This window comes from Saccostrea echinata, unplaced genomic scaffold, assembly GCF_033153115.1.
Source record: "Saccostrea echinata isolate AGI-Se365-2 ecotype Australia unplaced genomic scaffold, CSIRO_AGI_Sech_v1 ptg000054l, whole genome shotgun sequence".
Taxonomy (NCBI): domain Eukaryota; kingdom Metazoa; phylum Mollusca; class Bivalvia; order Ostreida; family Ostreidae; genus Saccostrea; species Saccostrea echinata.
In genome coordinates this window covers 2,859,498-2,877,500 of record NW_026889803.1, presented here as the reverse complement: position 1 = coordinate 2,877,500, position 18,003 = coordinate 2,859,498, and the positions used below count along the sequence as shown (strand labels likewise).

The 18,003-nt window shown below is 34.6% G+C and overlaps 2 protein-coding genes across 9 annotated transcripts in view; both read right to left on the bottom strand.

Moving 5' to 3' along the window:
* Positions 1-2,831, bottom strand: part of LOC133206391 (golgin subfamily B member 1-like) — a 48,374-nt gene extending 45,543 nt beyond the window's left edge. For all 8 annotated transcript variants that reach the window (XM_061342342.1, XM_061342346.1, XM_061342345.1 and 5 more), the window contains exon 1: positions 2,595-2,831. In XM_061342342.1, the coding sequence (XP_061198326.1) occupies positions 2,595-2,729 (135 nt within the window). In that variant the 5' untranslated portion in view covers positions 2,730-2,831. The remainder of the gene's footprint in view (positions 1-2,594) is intronic.
* Positions 2,832-5,493: 2,662 nt separating this feature from the next.
* LOC133206123 (endoplasmic reticulum resident protein 29-like) lies at positions 5,494-10,049 on the bottom strand. Its single transcript, XM_061342054.1, has 4 exons — positions 9,849-10,049; positions 8,268-8,406; positions 7,292-7,456; positions 5,494-6,172 (listed from the first exon to the last, which is right to left on the bottom strand). Exons 1-4 carry the CDS (start codon positions 9,963-9,965, stop codon positions 5,844-5,846), a joined length of 750 nt encoding a protein of 249 aa, XP_061198038.1. The 5' UTR covers positions 9,966-10,049; the 3' UTR covers positions 5,494-5,843.
* Positions 10,050-18,003: the final 7,954 nt, after the last annotated feature.

Below are 18,003 nucleotides of genomic sequence, written 5' to 3'. Positions count from 1 at the left end.
GATTCCCTATTGTGGCCCCGCCCTACCCCCGGGGGTCATGATTTGAACAATTTAGAATCTACACTATCCCATGATGCTTCCACATAAGTTTCAGCTTTTCTGGCCCAGTGGTTCTTGAGAAGAAGATTTTTTAATGACCCCACCCTATTTTTGTCTTTTCTTGATTATCTACCCTTGTAAGGGGACTTGGCCCTTTATTTTAACAATTTAAACTCCCCTTCCCCCAATGATACTTTGTACCAAGTTTGGTTAAAATTGGCCCAGTGGTTCTTGAGAAGAAGTTGAAAATGTGAAAAGTTTACAGACGGACGGACGGACGGACGGACGGACAGACGGACGAAAGGACGACGGACAACGGGTGATCAGAAAAGCTCACTTGAGCTTTCAGCTCAGGTGAGCTAAAAATGAAAGGAACTTAGGTTTAAGAGCATTTATTATCTGTATTTTCTCAGAAGCAAAAAAAAAAAAGAAAAAAATTAAAGTACTGAAAATTATGATTGGGAGGGACCAATATTGATGGGTAGATAGGAGTACATCAAATAAAACATCTTTTATCATGCTTTATATGTTTATTGATGGCACAATATTAAAATACCCAAGCAGTTAGCGGCCTCTACTTCCAAACAGAAATAGGTCTTCATCTTAAAATTCATAAAATACAAGATGAATTAAAATTCTTTATATTTAGCCAGTATTAAGTTTCCATTCTTAAATTTTAAATTAATTCAATTGGAAACATATCTTTCAAAACTTCTGAAGACAATTTTTTTCAACAGTTTTCTAACTGCAAGATATAACCTGCAATGGACACAAAAAAGCTAACAGTCAGACTAGCGGACAGGAAACCCTCATCAAGATGGGCACATTAAAACATCAAAGTTGTGGAGTCAATTTAAAAACTTCTCAATGAACAGACATGCAAACCATGAGATAGATAGCTATCATCTAAAACAATTTCAGTTTTGAATGAGTCTAAAACTTTGAAAGTCACTGCATTTTGATACCTACGAGATAGAGTTTTCACCTGTAGATCTTCATTAACACAAAAGACTTCCAAACAAATAAGACTTCTCTTGAGTAAATACATTGTATTCCATAAAAATACAAGTCAAAACCTTTCTATCAGCAGGACAATCCAGTGTTGGCAAGTACAAATTTACCTGTAACTTCTCTTAACCATTTAAGTGCAATTCTAAAGGAGAAAATAGCTAAATTGTATGTCAGAGACATCACATACAACCATATATTTAAAAAAAAAAATTGTGGCTTTGAGGGGATATTTTTTTGTTTGACACACTATTGAAATGTTTACAACAATGCTGTCAGGATCTCTGCAATGACTTTACAGTCATACGTTCAGATCTCTTGACTGCATGCATGTCATTCAATTTAATTCATACTAGAATGTAAATCCTTTTCAAATCTCTTCTTTTAAACTTTCAACATCACCATTCTTCACAGTCTATTGTATACAAGATTTTTTTCAACCATCCAAAAACAGCAAGACTGCATGGGTTTAAATTAAGCTTACAGTTCATCTGGTCGATATATTACTATTGGGGGTAATACGAACTGAAGACCGATAGGTTTTAAAAATCATCAAATTGTGTGATGATCACAGATTAGAATTTCAAATTACCAAATCCATCTGAACTATTTGGGGTTCAATATACAAAGACTATGAACAAAGGTTTAAATGTCTTTACTGTTAATTGAATAAATATCATATGAAATTAAATCTTAACACCTATTTCTTTTTAATTGCTTTACACGCAACATCTGCAAACTGAATAAAAGATACTGCTAAATAGTATACATAAACCAAAATATCTTCTCTCTCCTTTTAAGAAAAATATACAACAACAGAAAATCAGACAACAAACTGATAAGACCTATAATCTTATGATAAAAATAAAAATATCTCCTTGATTGAAAGAATTTTGTTTGTGCTATGATGCTAATATCATGAAATCAGAATATCACAAAAAATCAGTTTATAACATCCACTTTCTTTAAAATGATGACATGGGAAACATGAGAAATTCATATGTTTAGACAAATTTACTTCAGATTTTGTTCAGGTGAAAGCGTTAACAGGGATTTTGTTTTTGTCCATTTTGGTATGCCTGCAAAATATTGGAGAAGGTTACAATAAAGTAGCAGATTAGGAAAAGATGAGCCTTGTGCTACCATAGCAAAGACGGGGGGGGGGGGGGTGTTAAGATTTTGAGGACATTTGGTTTAGATCACTATAAATCTATTTTTTTATTCTGCAACACTATATGCAGGATGAAGAATAGACCGCTAAGTAAAAAAAAAAAACACAGAATCGCCTTCTCTTATATATAGTCTAGTCAATGCAAGAAAAAAACCACAAATGAAATCTGTATTATAGGTGATATTTACTAGCTCGCAAGCAATCTGCTGTTGAAGCTGAAAATTAGAAAATCTCTTGTAATCTGTCAAATTCCTTATGACCGTGCATGTGTAGACTAACAATGCATTCAAGAATATTGGAGTTTTTGCAAGTAGAATTATTGTGAGCTGAATGTATTTCAAGTAAGAATTATTATTGATTTTAATCTGTATTATACCTTTAGTGTATCTTCCCCTTTGACTTCGGTCTCATCAAGTCGTTTGAGACGTCCCTCATATAATCCCTTGAACTCGCCAAGAAGAGAGTGCATTTGGCCGCTACGGGCACCTTCAATCGAAAAAGATTCTGCCATTCTTAATATCAAACACAGTGAAATCAAAAACCTTATTCTACAACATTATTATTGTAGATTAACTCCTTGAATCTGTCAGTTTCCCTGCCACAGCCAGCGGAAATCGTTATCATTCTACCATAAGCATATTAAAGGTAACTTGTGATTGGACGAAGGGAAAGTCACATGCAAAAGTCATCCAACCGTTTGGGATGTACTTTCTTTGTTATTGTTTAGGTTTCAAGCACATGTTTCGATGATAATTACACCAATTAATTTTTAATTACAAGCTGATATAATTGATTATGCGAAAAACTGTGACCATATGGTAAATGATTGCTAGTGTTCTTCATTGTGAACTGTCGTTAATCTCATTAAAACTGCTAATAAGGGTGCGGGAAACATGACCGAACTTGCCGAAAGTGAAAGCAGTGATTTATATTTAAACATTACGGGCGGATCAATAATTTTTATTATTACTATTATTATTAATTTAAAACAATACTCCATTTGCATGATTAGTCAGATGAATACAAAAGCTATAAATATTAAAATATATAAATATTGGTTTATCACATTTTACGTCCTTTTACAGACGATGGGTATAACTCATGACATTGTTTTTTTTTTTTTATCAACAGTTGTGGCATCACAATGGTTTTTGCCATCCATGTGAGTGAATCAAAAGATGAACTTCTAATTACAAGTCTACAGTTGAACGGATTTTTATTTTCATTTTTCACACAGAGATAATAAAAAAAATGAGACATTATGGTGGGCCTCTTTTTTTTTTTTTTTGGTCATCTCAAGAACTTAAGAAAAATTCATAAAATAGTACAATATATACATAAAAACTTTCTCTTCAAGAGCATCAGGGTCAACGTTTATCAAGATATTGTAGTTTATAGGCTAGCATCCTCTATTGTAGATTTCTAATTTTGGTCAAACCATGGTCCAGGGGTTAGGGTTGGGTGAAAGTTTTATATGGGAATAGTTGGGGGGGGATCTTTAGAAATCTTCTCAAGAACAGAAGGACAAGAGTTGGTGAATTTATTATAGAAAAACATGTTACAGTGATAAACTAAGATATATGCAACCTTTTAAATAAACATAGGTAATCAGAGATTACAGAGCTCACCTCAACGAATGTTGTCTTTAAGTAAGGCAAAGTCCCACACTAAACTAATAATCTAGGAGTGTGCATCCCTAGATGCAACATTTATGCAATTTTGGTCTGATAGGGCTTGCAGTTACTTTGGAATAGACTTATCTGAAAACTCAAAACTAGTCACTCATCCAGAAAATGTAAGTCAAATCCAGAATCCGAAGCAAGTTTTGAGATTGTTCATCCCTTGATGCATCATCCATGCAAGTTTGGTTCAGATAGGCCTTATAGTTACTTGGAAATGAGATCTGCTCCAAAAACTTTAATCTGGTTACTCATCCGGAAAATGTAGGTCAGATCCAGCATCCAAAGCAAGTCCAGTATTTGCAAGTTTGGTCAATATAGGGTTTATAGTTACTTGGAAATGACATCTGCTCCAAAAACTTTAACCTGGTCACTCATCCTGAAAATATAGGTCAGATCTAGCATCCGAAGCAAGTCCAGTAGTGTGCATCCTTAGATGTATCATCCATGCAAGTTTAGTCAATATAGGTCTTATAGTTACTTGGAAATGAGATCTGCTCCAAATACTCATCCAGAAAATATATGTCAGATCCAGCATCCGAAGCAAGTCCATTAGTGTACATCCTTAGATGTATCATCCATGCAAGTTTGGTCTATATAGGGTTTATAGATACTTGGAAATGACATCTGCTCCAAAAAACTTTAACCTGGTCACTCATCCGGAAAATATAGGTCAGATTCAGCATCCGAAGCAAGTCCAGTAGTGTGCATCCTTAAATGTATCATCCATGCAAGTTTGGTCAATATAGGACTTTTAGTTACTTGGAAATGAGATCTGCTCCAAAAACTTTAACCTGGTCACTCATCCGAAAAATATAGGTCAGATCCAGCATCCGAAGCAAGTTCAGTAGTGTGCATCCTTAGATGTATCATCCATGCAAGTTTGGTCAATATAGGGCTTATAGTTACTTGGAAATGAGACCTGCTCCAAAAACTTTAACCTGCTCCAAAAACATTAACCTGGTCATTCTTTAGCTGAAATTGCAGCATCTGAAACCTTGACTGGTACAATGAAACACACTAGAAGAATCCTCCATGCATCTCTGACTAATATAGGCCATAGAAGTACTTGAAAAGAAAACTGCTCCAAAAACCTTAACCTGGGACACCGACGTTATTACATAAGCTCCCCCATCTTCGTTGAGGTAAGCTAAAAATTGATGTCTATACAAAAGGCATCATGTTCTGTCTTACAACAACCTAGAAGAAGAAAAATGAAAGTGCCAGAAATGTACATTTTTGAAAGTAAAATATAAATTGAGCTGAAACCCTCATAAACATTTTTAATGTCTCCAGCTTGGTCATCATAAATCAGCAAAGGTATATTCCAAGTAAACAAATCCAAATTAAAAACCTCTGAAAAAACAATGTATTGGTAATGGAAATATCTTCAACATATTAAAAAATATATTAAAAATAACACTATGAACACAGACATAAAATTATTTTTGGGGAAAATAATGCCTTTTTACTAATAATAATGTCACGTGTAGCTATGCATTGCAATGTACATGATGTATTTGTAGTTTGATTGATGAGATAATGTCAAGTGATATAAAAGTGATCTACTTTGATTAAGTATAAAAGATTCAACAATTGTAATTTTTAAAGAATTTATTTAGTATTTCACCAGAAACATTATATGGTCACTTGAAATAAGTCATAAAGATGTGAAAATGACTTCAATTTCCATTTCACTTCAAAGAACATAGCACCATATGAAACATAAATAAAATGAGAGACATTTTCCACATATTAGAGATTTATATTTTGTTTTTTTAAAAAAGTAGAAAAGAAAATCAAAATACATGTACATACACCTTGGAAAATTTGAAAAAGGGGAACAACTCATTTTACAGCTTACATTCATGATTGTTGCAAGTATGATCTGGAGTAAATGAATTTCTAAATGCATGACTTAAATTTTTTAAAATTTCTTCACAAAATCAAAGTTCATCCTTTAGCCTCATTTGGAATGAAGTTAAAATATTGAGTCTGTCATTAAGTTGTTCTTTCTTTTTATCACTGACTTTACCATCTTTTAATTTTTCCACCCTTTTAATTTCAGTGTCCACAAATTCTGGTGTTTCTAGCAGCTTCTTCATGGTTTTTACATATATTTCTGCTGCTCTTTTATCTTTTTCTGTGGTATATTTTTCAGCTAACTCTTCTGCTTTTGTCAAAATATCTGCCTTTTTCTCATCTGGAGTTTTGCGAAATTCTGCAACCAGTTTGTCAAAGTCTTCAAGACAACTTGGAAGTCCAAGCCACAAACCTACAGAAAGGTATGATAAATCATTATTATCTGAACAAATGAAAATTATAGTTCATAAAGCTTCATGAGATTTCAATCTAATTACCGGTAAGTCACCACTGAGGTATAAGTAAGTAAATATTTTATTATAGTGACGTGTACATATAGAATACAATTTAATTTCTTTTTAATCTGACTTACAACTACACCTAACCCACTGGACCTCTAAGTCACTTAAGTATACTTTCACTAATGTATTTACAAAGGATAAGGTGCATATGCATGAGATTATTCAGACGAGTACATTTTTTTTTCTTACTGAATGGAATAAATTGAGGTACATGTATTTTGCAGTCTGTCTTTGATTATTTTTTAGTAAAGTGTTTAAATTGTCAGAAACACCTACATTTGTATTTGTCTTTACAGTATGAAAGAAATTGCCTCCTATGTTCAGAACTGCCAACAACATGGAATAAAAAATCGTAAGGAGGGGACCAGGGGCCGCCTAGGCCCCCTGACTGCTTGAGAAAATGGACAATGACAATACGAGGAAGCACTGTAAATACTATGACTTTTTTATTATAATAATGAAAAAGTCAGAAGGTGGACAGCTGTAACAATGCCATCATTTTAAACTTTTGATGGATAAAAACAGGAATCAGAAGAATAAATAGAGAAATAGTAAGGCGTATTTTAGACGTGAAAACCGGAAGACTTACGCCAAAGTTGTAAGAGTTGGCAGCTCTGGATGTTTTTGAAAGATTTGTATGTTTAAAGTGTTTACACTATATATCTCTATGTTAAAAAAGTCTGATTAATAAAAAAATTTCTTTGGAGGATGGGGATTTGATAAATATTTTTTTTAAACTCCAGTTTGAGAAATTCACATCACAATGGATAAAAATTTAAGGATCTCTGAAGAAAAAAAGATTTTTCTCTGGGAGGGAAAAAATCCTACATATTGTTGATTCTCAAATACTTTCACCACAATCAGCCTACCTGGCCTTAATCCTATTCTATGAATTAAATCAGCTCAAGGTGATGAATGTAAAGTTTTTTCTCTCTTTTTTTTTCATTTATTTTTATAATTATTTTTTTGCAGGAATAAATTCTCATCTGGTATATCATGATGTGATTTACCTGATTCTCTGATCAAAAACTTTTTGATATCGTCAGCTTTTTTAACATCTCCTTTGTAAGTCAAGGGTTCCTCTTTGCCCTCAACAAAGAGTTTGTACACAGGAAAATCATCTTTCTTTGCTCCATATTTCTCAGCAATGTCTGCATTTTCCTTCTCTCCATAATCTAAATAAATAGAAGATGTGGTATTAATGAAATTTCCATGTTAATATTTTTTTTTTTAATTTTTTACATATAAAATAGAATATACAGTTGAACTTCTGTATCTCTAACACAGATATCGTAATTACCCTGGATATTTCGAAGTGATCTGGAAGTCCAAAGCACTTTTTCTTTAAGTATTTTACCCTCAATATCTCGAACCCTTGGGTATCTCAAAGTTTTTTCTCAGTCCCATTAAGTTCGAGATAACAAGGTTTGACTGTACATGTCTACGAGACAGGTATTTTAAAATGTCACATATGCAGTGATATCCCCATAAATATATGAACAAATTATTGACCTTGCATACTGCAATATGTTAATTTGATGGATACATCATGTATAGTAGAAAATTAATTCTCATTTATGATTTAAGATACACTTCATTAAACTGGAGAAACAAGTTTAAAAAATTTAAAATATAATAAAAGTCCTTCAGTGATATTCAGAACTTCTGATTTTCCATAGTAATATATAATTATTATACATTTATACAGTAGCCCATACATGTACTTCTTCATGCACCTAGATGTTTGCTCCAACAACAGAGGGTGTCTTTTTAATAAAAGACAAGTATCTAATTAATGTTTTTGAAATAAATCATTAATTCTTGGTGCAGATTTACACATAAGTTTTGGTGAATTTTACAAGCTATTGTCCACTTTTCCTTTGCACAATTGTCTCATGTGATTTATACTACGGGGACAAATGACAGTTATCCTTGCCACCACTTTGAACATAATGTTACATTGATTTTCTGATATTTTAGCATTACCTGCTACTTGCACTTCAGCACAGAGTATATCAGACTGTGACAATGTGGCCTCCACCACCGCCTTGTATGTGTCCTGCTTGTCTCCATAAGGATAGGTCTCGTCAAACTTGACCAATACGGCCTTGAATTTACCAATAATCTGTAAAATTGCAATATACATGTATATTGTTTTGTGAGTACCTGTAATATTGATAAATGGGCTGATATTGAAATTAATAAAACAATTCCTTTCCCCAGTTAACAAATGTAACAGGAACAGAGAAAATTTACGGCTGCATGGACCATGAATTGAGCCTGGGTCCCAATATCACTTGTCAGGTCATCTTTGCTAGCCAAGGGTTTTCAGTCCACTCATTGGACTTATGAGGAGCAGAGCTAGTGGACCAAAAACCCTTGCCTAGGGAAGATGTAGTCAGGTGCTCTTGCCACTGAGTTAGCTAGGCTGATTTACACAGTCCACAAAGCCAAAACCAATATATTACTCCCTCCCTAAATTGGCTTTACCCTAAGGCCTTAGAGACTCACTACCCATATTCTTTAGCCCTTTGCAGAACTTTCACCTGCAACTAGTCCGAAATATCTGACATTTTCCTGGCTTTTTTCATGATTTGATATTTTACGTGCCAGGAAAACGTCAGAACCGGCGCCATTACTTAAACTGGGAATTCGCTGCCTCCAACCGGAAGCGGCATTCTCGGGTTGATTTTCGATACTTGCGATCCAAATTAAATGTCAAACTCACATCTTATCAATAGTACAATACTTTTAGTACTCATCAACATCGTTTTCATGTTTTGTTTATAAAAAATACAATCCGATGAAAACATTTTATCTGTCTGTCGAGATTTGTTTTCATTTTGTGCATTTTAACATTTTTAAAGTCCTGTATCGAAATGTGGAGTGGTGTTTTCTTTTCATCGATATTGGTGAGTACTAGAAGCATTGTGCTATTGATAAATTGTGAGTTCGGCATTTAATTTGGTTCGCCAGTATCAAAAATCAACTCTGGTTGGAGAAGGCGAAATTTCCAGTTTTCGTAATGGCGCCGGTTCTGACGTTTTCCTGGCACATAAAATATCAAATCATGAAAAAAGCCAGGAAAACGTCAGATATTTCGGAATAACCTGCAACTTGCAAGTAACAAGTCCATATATTGAAAATGGCACTAAATGCAACAGGAATGGAGACAATTTTGGCAGAAATGGAAATCAAACCCTAGATCCATGCTTTATTAGTCAGGTGCTCTAATTACCGAGCCACCCAGACCGACACCCCCAGTCCACTCAACCTAGTTAGAATAATCTAACTGTGTCTCGGGACAAGCCCTCACCCACTCAACCTAGTCAACTACACAAATAAGATTTCCATCATATGGTTAGAGTTATCTACCTTGTCACACTAACTCCACAGGAGGAAAAAAACAGATGTAGGCAAAAACAATGACAGCAGTTTCTTTTGATTAAAAAATATACTTTTCAAATTTGTTTCAGGTGGACTTTTATATGTTATAATAGTATACTTCATGATTATTACACAAGCCGAATATATGCACGTTGTGCACAACTACTTGCAGCTGATTACCTTGTCAAAGACACCACTATTTAACAGAATGGACCCCTGAACAGTCTCTGACGAAACATCGTTGATTCCCAGAAAAAATACAAAAGCCAGGCACAATTTTGCACCGATCTGCAGCATTTTGCCACCTTCCGGCTTATCTCAACACGCGTAATGCTAATGTTTTAGTGCCTACGTATGGTTCGATAACCATGAGTGGAGACACTAGGTGGCTCTTCCAAAAATAATACAGGATCTACTAAATGCTGCAAATCACTTCTGTAATTTCCTAATTTAGGGAAAGCGTTTAAGTGGAATGTAAAATTATAACTGCTATTCATTTATTATCATTTGTCACACATTGAAAATTCAAGTTTATCTCATCCGTGTGAAATATACAGTCAATAAATAAATAAAAATAAAATAATTAAATAATATGTAATATTTACCAAATAATAGGAAAAACAATAATAAATAAAAATAAAGAATTTTTGTCTAGAAAAATTATAATATATATTGAAAATTCAAATGATTCTCCATTTACAAAGTTATGGCACAAATTTTACTTTTTTTCTGCCAGTGACCTTGAACTTCTGTAATTGACCTTTGGTCAAGATCGAGACACACCCTTAAGCTTTGTGTCAAGTATCAACTTCCACTGTTTCTCTGTGTTAGAGTATCATAAACTGGACACAAATTTTACACTTTTCTGCCAATGACCTTGAACTTGCTGAAATGACCTGGTCAAGGTCAAGACACACCCTCATGTCATAAGCGATCCTTGTACTTATATGGGCTTCCCATGCTTCTCCTTTACACAATATGGTCTACACAGGAATATTTATTCATTTTACTAAAAGTGACCTCACTAAAGTGGCCATGAAATTTAAGTTTTTTTGAACAGCAATCTTTGTACATGAGGTATGGACTTCCAATGTTTCTCCATTATAGAAAGTTATAGACCGGGCACGAATTTACACTTTTTCCGCCAGCTAACTTGAACTATTGGAATTACCTTTGGTCAAGGTGATTAGGTCATACGCAATCTTTGTTTCAAGTATATAGGAGATTTAAATGTTTACCCATTCAAAGTTATGGCCCGGAAACGATTGCTCGGACAGACAGACAGCTAGACCGACTGACAAGGTGATTCCTATGCCCCCCCCCCCAAAAAAAGCTTCGTTTGCGGAGGTATTAAAGCTCTTATGACAAGCATGCAGTACTCATACGAAATATCGGAGCCCTACTTCTCATGCTCGTAAAAGTATATATGCTTATTGATAGCATGAATTTTTTTTTTTAAATTTACAATGTATAACAAAGTAACCCCTGTGGAATTAATACAGGAGTAATAAATCCCTACATCATAGGATCCAAGAATTTATTGTAGAAATCATCGTGTATCCCGATTTGAATAGTTTGTCTTAAATTTAGCAAGAAATAAGTTTACGCGATTTCTGTGTCGGTCCGAACCAGAGCGACTTTAGATTGAATGTCATCAAAGCAAACAGGTTATAAATATTGCCTTAAGAACAGAGAATTTGAAAGAATATTTAAAGTCTTCTAGTTTCTCCTCTTTAGGTATTGCAAGTTACACTGAGTATTCTTGCAATTTAAAAAAAATTGAATACTCTATACTTATGAATTTGAGATATAAATTTTCTCTCTGTCCTAGCTATCTACGAGAGAGAGAGAGAGACTGCAATTTTACAAGCACCCCGACTACCGGTACTTCATAAAATTTGTTTAGTATACGCGATATTGATATAATAATTTAAAACCTTCAGTGTATCTTTTGATGGCAATTAAAGGGGCGAAGATTGGTTGAGGACATTTATAAATCTCCCAATATTTTATAATAAATTATAAACTAGTTATAATTAAAACATTTAGCATAAAATTAAATCGCATGTGTATATATTAAAACTGATTAAAATATTTTTAACTTTTGCAACGTGTCACTCCCTCGTTTACCTTGATGTACTAACGTGTCCTTAAACAAACGCTCGCTGAATATTGATTATGAATATTCATGAAATGTTAGTAGGGTTTGGCCAAAAAGAGCTAAGAACCCTGCAGATAATAGTCTTTCGGCAAAATTTATTCTTTGAGTTTTAAAAAAGGTGATATTCTTTGGGTTCGAACCCAAGCAATAAAAATCCTGATTATCAATTTCTCCCTAGAGACCAAAACAATAACCACTAAGCTATAGCGCTCCTATCAAATATTGGCATTTAAATGTTTGTGATATGAACCTTTACTAAATGGACTTCAAATATTTCTCGGAAAGATACGAATGTTGTATCATAAAAGTGTATTTTTAAGGTATAGTGGGTCTATGCTCCACATTTTTGTTGACAGAAGAAACTATATTTTACGCATACTTTGAGAATAATCCCCCCCCAAAAAAAATGGAACAAAGACCCACTCATATGGAAAATTGTGTTGTAATATAAAGAATCGATCATTTTTGTTGTCTTTCGTGTATGTATGCTCTTTCATAGACGAATACTTTCAATCTTTGTGAGATTTTGCGATTTGTAGAGATTCTACATAAAGTATTCGTTAATGTAAAATGAAATATCAGAGAAAACTTTAATTTGTCATAATTTAGGTTTTCTTTTTCACTTTCTTAATTGTCGTACAATAGGCATTTTGCTCGCCTTATTTGCCATTCTTTCTAAATAATTTTTGAATTATTTACTACATAGTTTCGTCACGTGCTATTTTCATCTTTTTATATGTGCAAAAGAATTTTGCCCCGTTTTGAATTCACCAAGACACAGTTGTATTATTTAAAGAGTTCACTCTATTTTCTTTGAATTCTCTCCGTTTTAAATTTGCCCATTTGCGACGAGGTCGAAAAGGACAAAAATTACACGAAGGTGATTATTTACTCTTGCAAAGGATTTTGCACCAGTTTAAATTCACCTAAACAAAGATTTGTTTCAAAGAGTTAACTCCGCTTTCTTTGAATTTGCCTCGATTTAAATTCACCTAAACAAAGTTTTGTTTCAAAGAGTTAACTCCGCTTTCTTTGAATTTGCCTCGATTTGAATTTACCCCCTTGTGACGAGGGCAAAAGGGGCGAAAATTTTCCTGCATACAGTATTACTTATTTTATTTCTTAAACATGTTCTGCCCGTGCATTATTGTTCTGGTAGTCTTTGGTAGCTATATATTCTATTATATATAGGAAAAACAAATTCCTCTGAAAATTCTAACAGCAAGGAACTACAGATCTGTAGTTTGAAAGTTCAGCATCAATGAACTACGTTGTGCGATTGTTTATTTGTTGGTTTGTTTTTTGTTTTAGTCCCTTTCGATAATTTTTCACTCATATTGAGATGGCACCACTTGCCGGCGGAGAGCTGCAAATTTAGATCTTTACTCAGCACTGAGAGCCATTGAGAGTGAGGGATCTTTTTCGTGTCAGCACCTACTGCGACACGGAATCTCGGTTTATACGGTCTCATCCGAAGGACCGATCTCCATGTCCGCAGTGGATTCGAACCCGCGATTCTAGAGCGAACGCTCCAACCACTGCGCAACGCGAACAAATAGACAGTCAGAGAGGTCTAACACCATTGCTCTGACATTCCAGTTTGCTAGACTATATGCTGAAAATGCATCTGCTTTATTGTTCTTTAATCGTTTGGTATTTAGTTTACAGTCCACTTGGCAAGATGAGTACAGTGTACCTCCGTAATCCCTGCAGGTATACTGTTGCTTATCAAGAACTTGCTAGCTTGCGGTCACCCAATTCAAAGAAGAGGATAACTGATTGGGTGTATTGAGTCGTCCCAGCACTTTAATTCGTTTTGGCTAAATTTTTATTCACAGTCTCAGTATGAGTAATATTTTTTCTTATGAACCATGACCTCCTATTCCTTCACCAAAACCAGGAACATGAGGAGCGTTACACACATTCTTAAATGCAAAGGTTCTCTGGAGACACAAACTTTATGTATTTAAAAGTTACAGAAGAGTTATACCCGGTCAATATTACAGTAAATTATATCACTGAATTATTCCTAGCTCTCTGATTGGCTGAGATCCAACATTGCAGAAAAAAAAATACTACGTTATGTTTACCTGCACTCGACCTTCCAGGTGTACATTGGGATCTATTTTTTCTACATTGGACTAAAAATAGATTGAGAACTTCCAAACTGATACAGTCAGTTTTGAAAAGTTATTAATTTCATCTGCACTCAACTTCCACTCAGGTCAAACAAAATTTCAGGCACATAGAATATGGGGAGTGAAGGGGTGCTCCCCCCGCCCCACTCTTTTCTGAATGTAAATTTTTACTATAAATTTAGCTTTTAAATGTCCATTGAATCTCTGGTTGCCCCCTTTTTTGATACAGTATTGTAAAAAAATCCTCCTACATTAATGGAACTGGTGAACATAACATTCAGGCACATAGAATCAGGCTGGGGGTCCCCTTTTTTTCTGTGCGTATTTTTTTTAACTTTTAATTTAGTTTGAAAATGTTAATTAAAAGTTTGGTTGCTTCCTTCCTCCTCCCCACTTTTTGATACAGCATAGTAAAAAAAACATCTCCCTATATTAATGGACTCTAACCGATCCACCCCATTCCCCGAAATAAGATATGAGTTTGGAGAATTCTCCTCTTGTTTTCATGTAAGTTGTCTTTTTTTTTCTTGTAACGCCCCCTTTCAAATCAATTCTACGTGCAGGATATTTTTTTTTCTACATCGCACCAAACATAAATTAAGAAATTCCAAACTAATACAGCTGGTTATGTTTATTTTAACCTGCTTCTCTCACTGGGTTTGGATAGGTCTTCAGCAAATGTAAACAAGAAAGATGGCATGGTTTGCTTAAAATGAGTTTGTATCTTTTAATCATTGAATCAAATACGTAAAAAAAATATTGCTGGAGTTTTTTTCAGTCAATATCAAAATGATGATATAACCACCCTCGGTGCCCGAAGGGCTCGGTGAATATTGTATTCCTCATATGTTTAAATCACCATATTGACCTCAAAACCAATTAACAATAATCATTTTGTAAACAAGATGTGTTTGTGAAACACTGATGCCCCGTATAGCAGCTCATGGCAAAGGTTAAAGAGTTAAACTCCAAAGGCAAGGTCAAAAGATTTCCTTGAAAACCCTTGAGCCAACCATTCAAAAGTAATGGCCAAGTTTAAAGTTTTTCAAAAGTAGGTCAAACTCCAAGGTTAAGGTCAAAAGGTTAAAACTGTGCGTACCCAAGAAATGTCTTGTCACAAGGAATACATAAATGAAATATGAAAGCCCTAGCTCTAACCATTCAAAACTTATAGCGAAGGTTAAAGTTTTTATGCCACCGTATCGAAGAATCGGGGGTATACAGTTTTTGCCCTGTCCGTCAGTCTGTCTGTTTGTCCGTAAAAACGTTAACATTGCCCATAACTTTTGATTGGTTGGAGCTGTGGCTTTCATATTTCACATGTGTATTCCTTGTGACAAGACCTTTCTTTGGGTACCACCACATTTGACCTTTTGACCTTGACCTTGGAGTTTGACCCAGTTTTACAAAATTTTACCAAACTTTAACCTTGGCAATAACTTTTGAACAGTTGGTGTTAGGGCTTTCATACTTCAAATGTGTAATCCTTGTGACAAGACCTTCATTTGGATATCAACAACTTTGACCCTTTGACCTTGACATTGGAGTTTGACCTACTTTTGGAAAACTTTAACCTTGGCCATAACTTTTGAACGGTTGGAGCTAGGGCTTTCATACTTCACATATATAATCCTTGTGACAAGACCTTTCTTTGGATACCAACAACTTTGACCCTTTGACCTTGACATTGGAGTTCGACCTACTTTTGGAAAAATTTATCCTTGTTCATAACTTTTGAACGATTGGTGCTTCGGTTTTCACATTTCACCTGTGTATTTCTTGGGAGAAGGCCTTTCCTTGGGCACCATTAATTTTGACCATTTGACCTTGACCTTCATGTTTGACATACTTTTGAAAAAAAATTTAACCTTTTCCATATCTATTCAATGGTTGCTGCTAGGGCTTTCATATTTCACAGGTTTATTCCTCGAGACAAGACCTTACTTTGGGTAACTACATATTTGATTTGCATTTGAGAAAGTTTAACCTTTGCTATAAGTTGCCATACGGGGGCATCAGTATTTCACAAACACATCTTGTTTAAAAGTTAGTCAGATTCCAAGTTTAAGGTCAAAATGTCAAAATATTTCTACCCAATGAAAGGTCCGATCACAAGAAGTACACATGTGAATTGTAAAAGCCCTAGCTCTAAAAGTTATGACCAAGGTTAAAGTTTGGTAAAATTTTGCATAACTGGGTCAAACTCGAAGGTCAAGAGCTCAAATATGTTGGTACCCAAAGAAAGATCTTGTCTCTAGGAATACACGTGTAAAAAAATGAAAGTCCTAGCTCCGACTAATCAAAAGTTACGGGCATGGTTAAAATATTTGCGGACGAACAGACTGACAGACGGACAGAGCAAAAACTATATGCCCCCGAATCTTCGGTTACGGGGGCACCGGATGCAGAACAGTAGATTATGGTATATAAAACAAAGGGAGCAACCGGAAGTAAATTAGATAGGAAGCAGTGTTTGCAAAGACACAGAAGGATTTTTCTTTTGACACTTTTTTAAAACTCCTTTTATTAGTTCACATGAGATGACTTTGACAGTGATAGATTTATTCATGTTTATCTTAACGAGATTATTTCATTTGTATCAATACATTATAAAATTTGTCATTTGTATCAACACATTTGTCATTATAATATTTGTGCAAATTTAGTTTGACATAGCTTAGTTGGACTGGATTCCTGATTTCATCAAAGCCTGCTCTGACAAGGGAATTCAGTATTTAGTGGTTTTGTATGAACGAATCTCTATGCTCATTCATATTACTAGCCCTCGGCAAAGACAAACAGGCAAACTTTTGTGTGATTCCTCTTGGAACCGATCCTACAATGTCACCAAGTAAACGCTCTTCATTTTAAGCTATCGGAGGGGACGAAAGACTATCGGATACACCACTAGGGCATTTGAAGGACAGCAATATAGTTGATTATGTCGCGGGAGCAGAGACACTGTCTCGATAGCTTCAAAAATAAATATATCTCTCAGCTTCTAAAAGGTCAACTGTTATGTCCACCAGGCTCAGCTGAAATAAATACTGTAAACAAGGAGGGCATAATTAAGTGTAGAAGGAAACTCCGCAGTGACATTAGGCTGCGGATGCGAATGAGATATTTACTACGCCTTAGAGATTCATACCAAACTAACAGGCACAAGAGTAAAAAATTTAACAATAGAAATCCCTTTGAAATGAAAACAAGCAAATTCAAAGAATTGTGGTCCCCCGCTTTCGGTGTCTTAGTGGATGGGATGTCATTATTTATGGCATATTGTAACGTTTTGTTTAATTGTGTGTCCTTTCTACAAAAAAGACTTAAATTATTGAATTGATAACAGTTATGACAAAGATTATACCTTCTCAAAACTACATCAAACTTCATGAATAAGGTCATGAGGTCAAATATCATAATACCATCCCAAAGATCTTGTCACAACTTGTCATGCACATGTGAAAAAATATCAAAAACCAGAGTATACAATGGGAAAGGTCTTGAAACAGGTAATGCACATTTCAAATGAAAATGACATATCTTCTCTCAACCAAAAGTTATCAGCAACGTTAAATTTTTTTGAAAATTAGGTCAAACTTCAGGGTCAAGGTCATGGGAATAGAATCATAGTGCATTTTGAAATGCTTGTCACAGGTAATGCACGTGTCAAATATGAATGCTCCTTCATAAGTTAGTAACACTGAAAATTTTTTAAAAATAAGGTCACTTGAAGGTCAAGGTCACGGGGTCAAATAGCATAGCACATTCGGAAACATTTTGACACAATCACCAAAGTTAAAATTTCTGAAAATTAGGTAAAACATGAAGGTCAAGGTCAAGGGGAAAAATCATAGCAAGCTCAGACACATATTGTCACAGGTAATGCACATGTCAAATATGAAAGCCCTATCTTTTCTCAATCAAAAGTTATAAGCAAAGATAAAATGTTTGAAAAGGAGGTCAAACTTCAAGGTCAAGGTCACGAGATCAAAAACCATAGTATATTTAAAAGGGTCTTGTCAAGGTTTTATACATA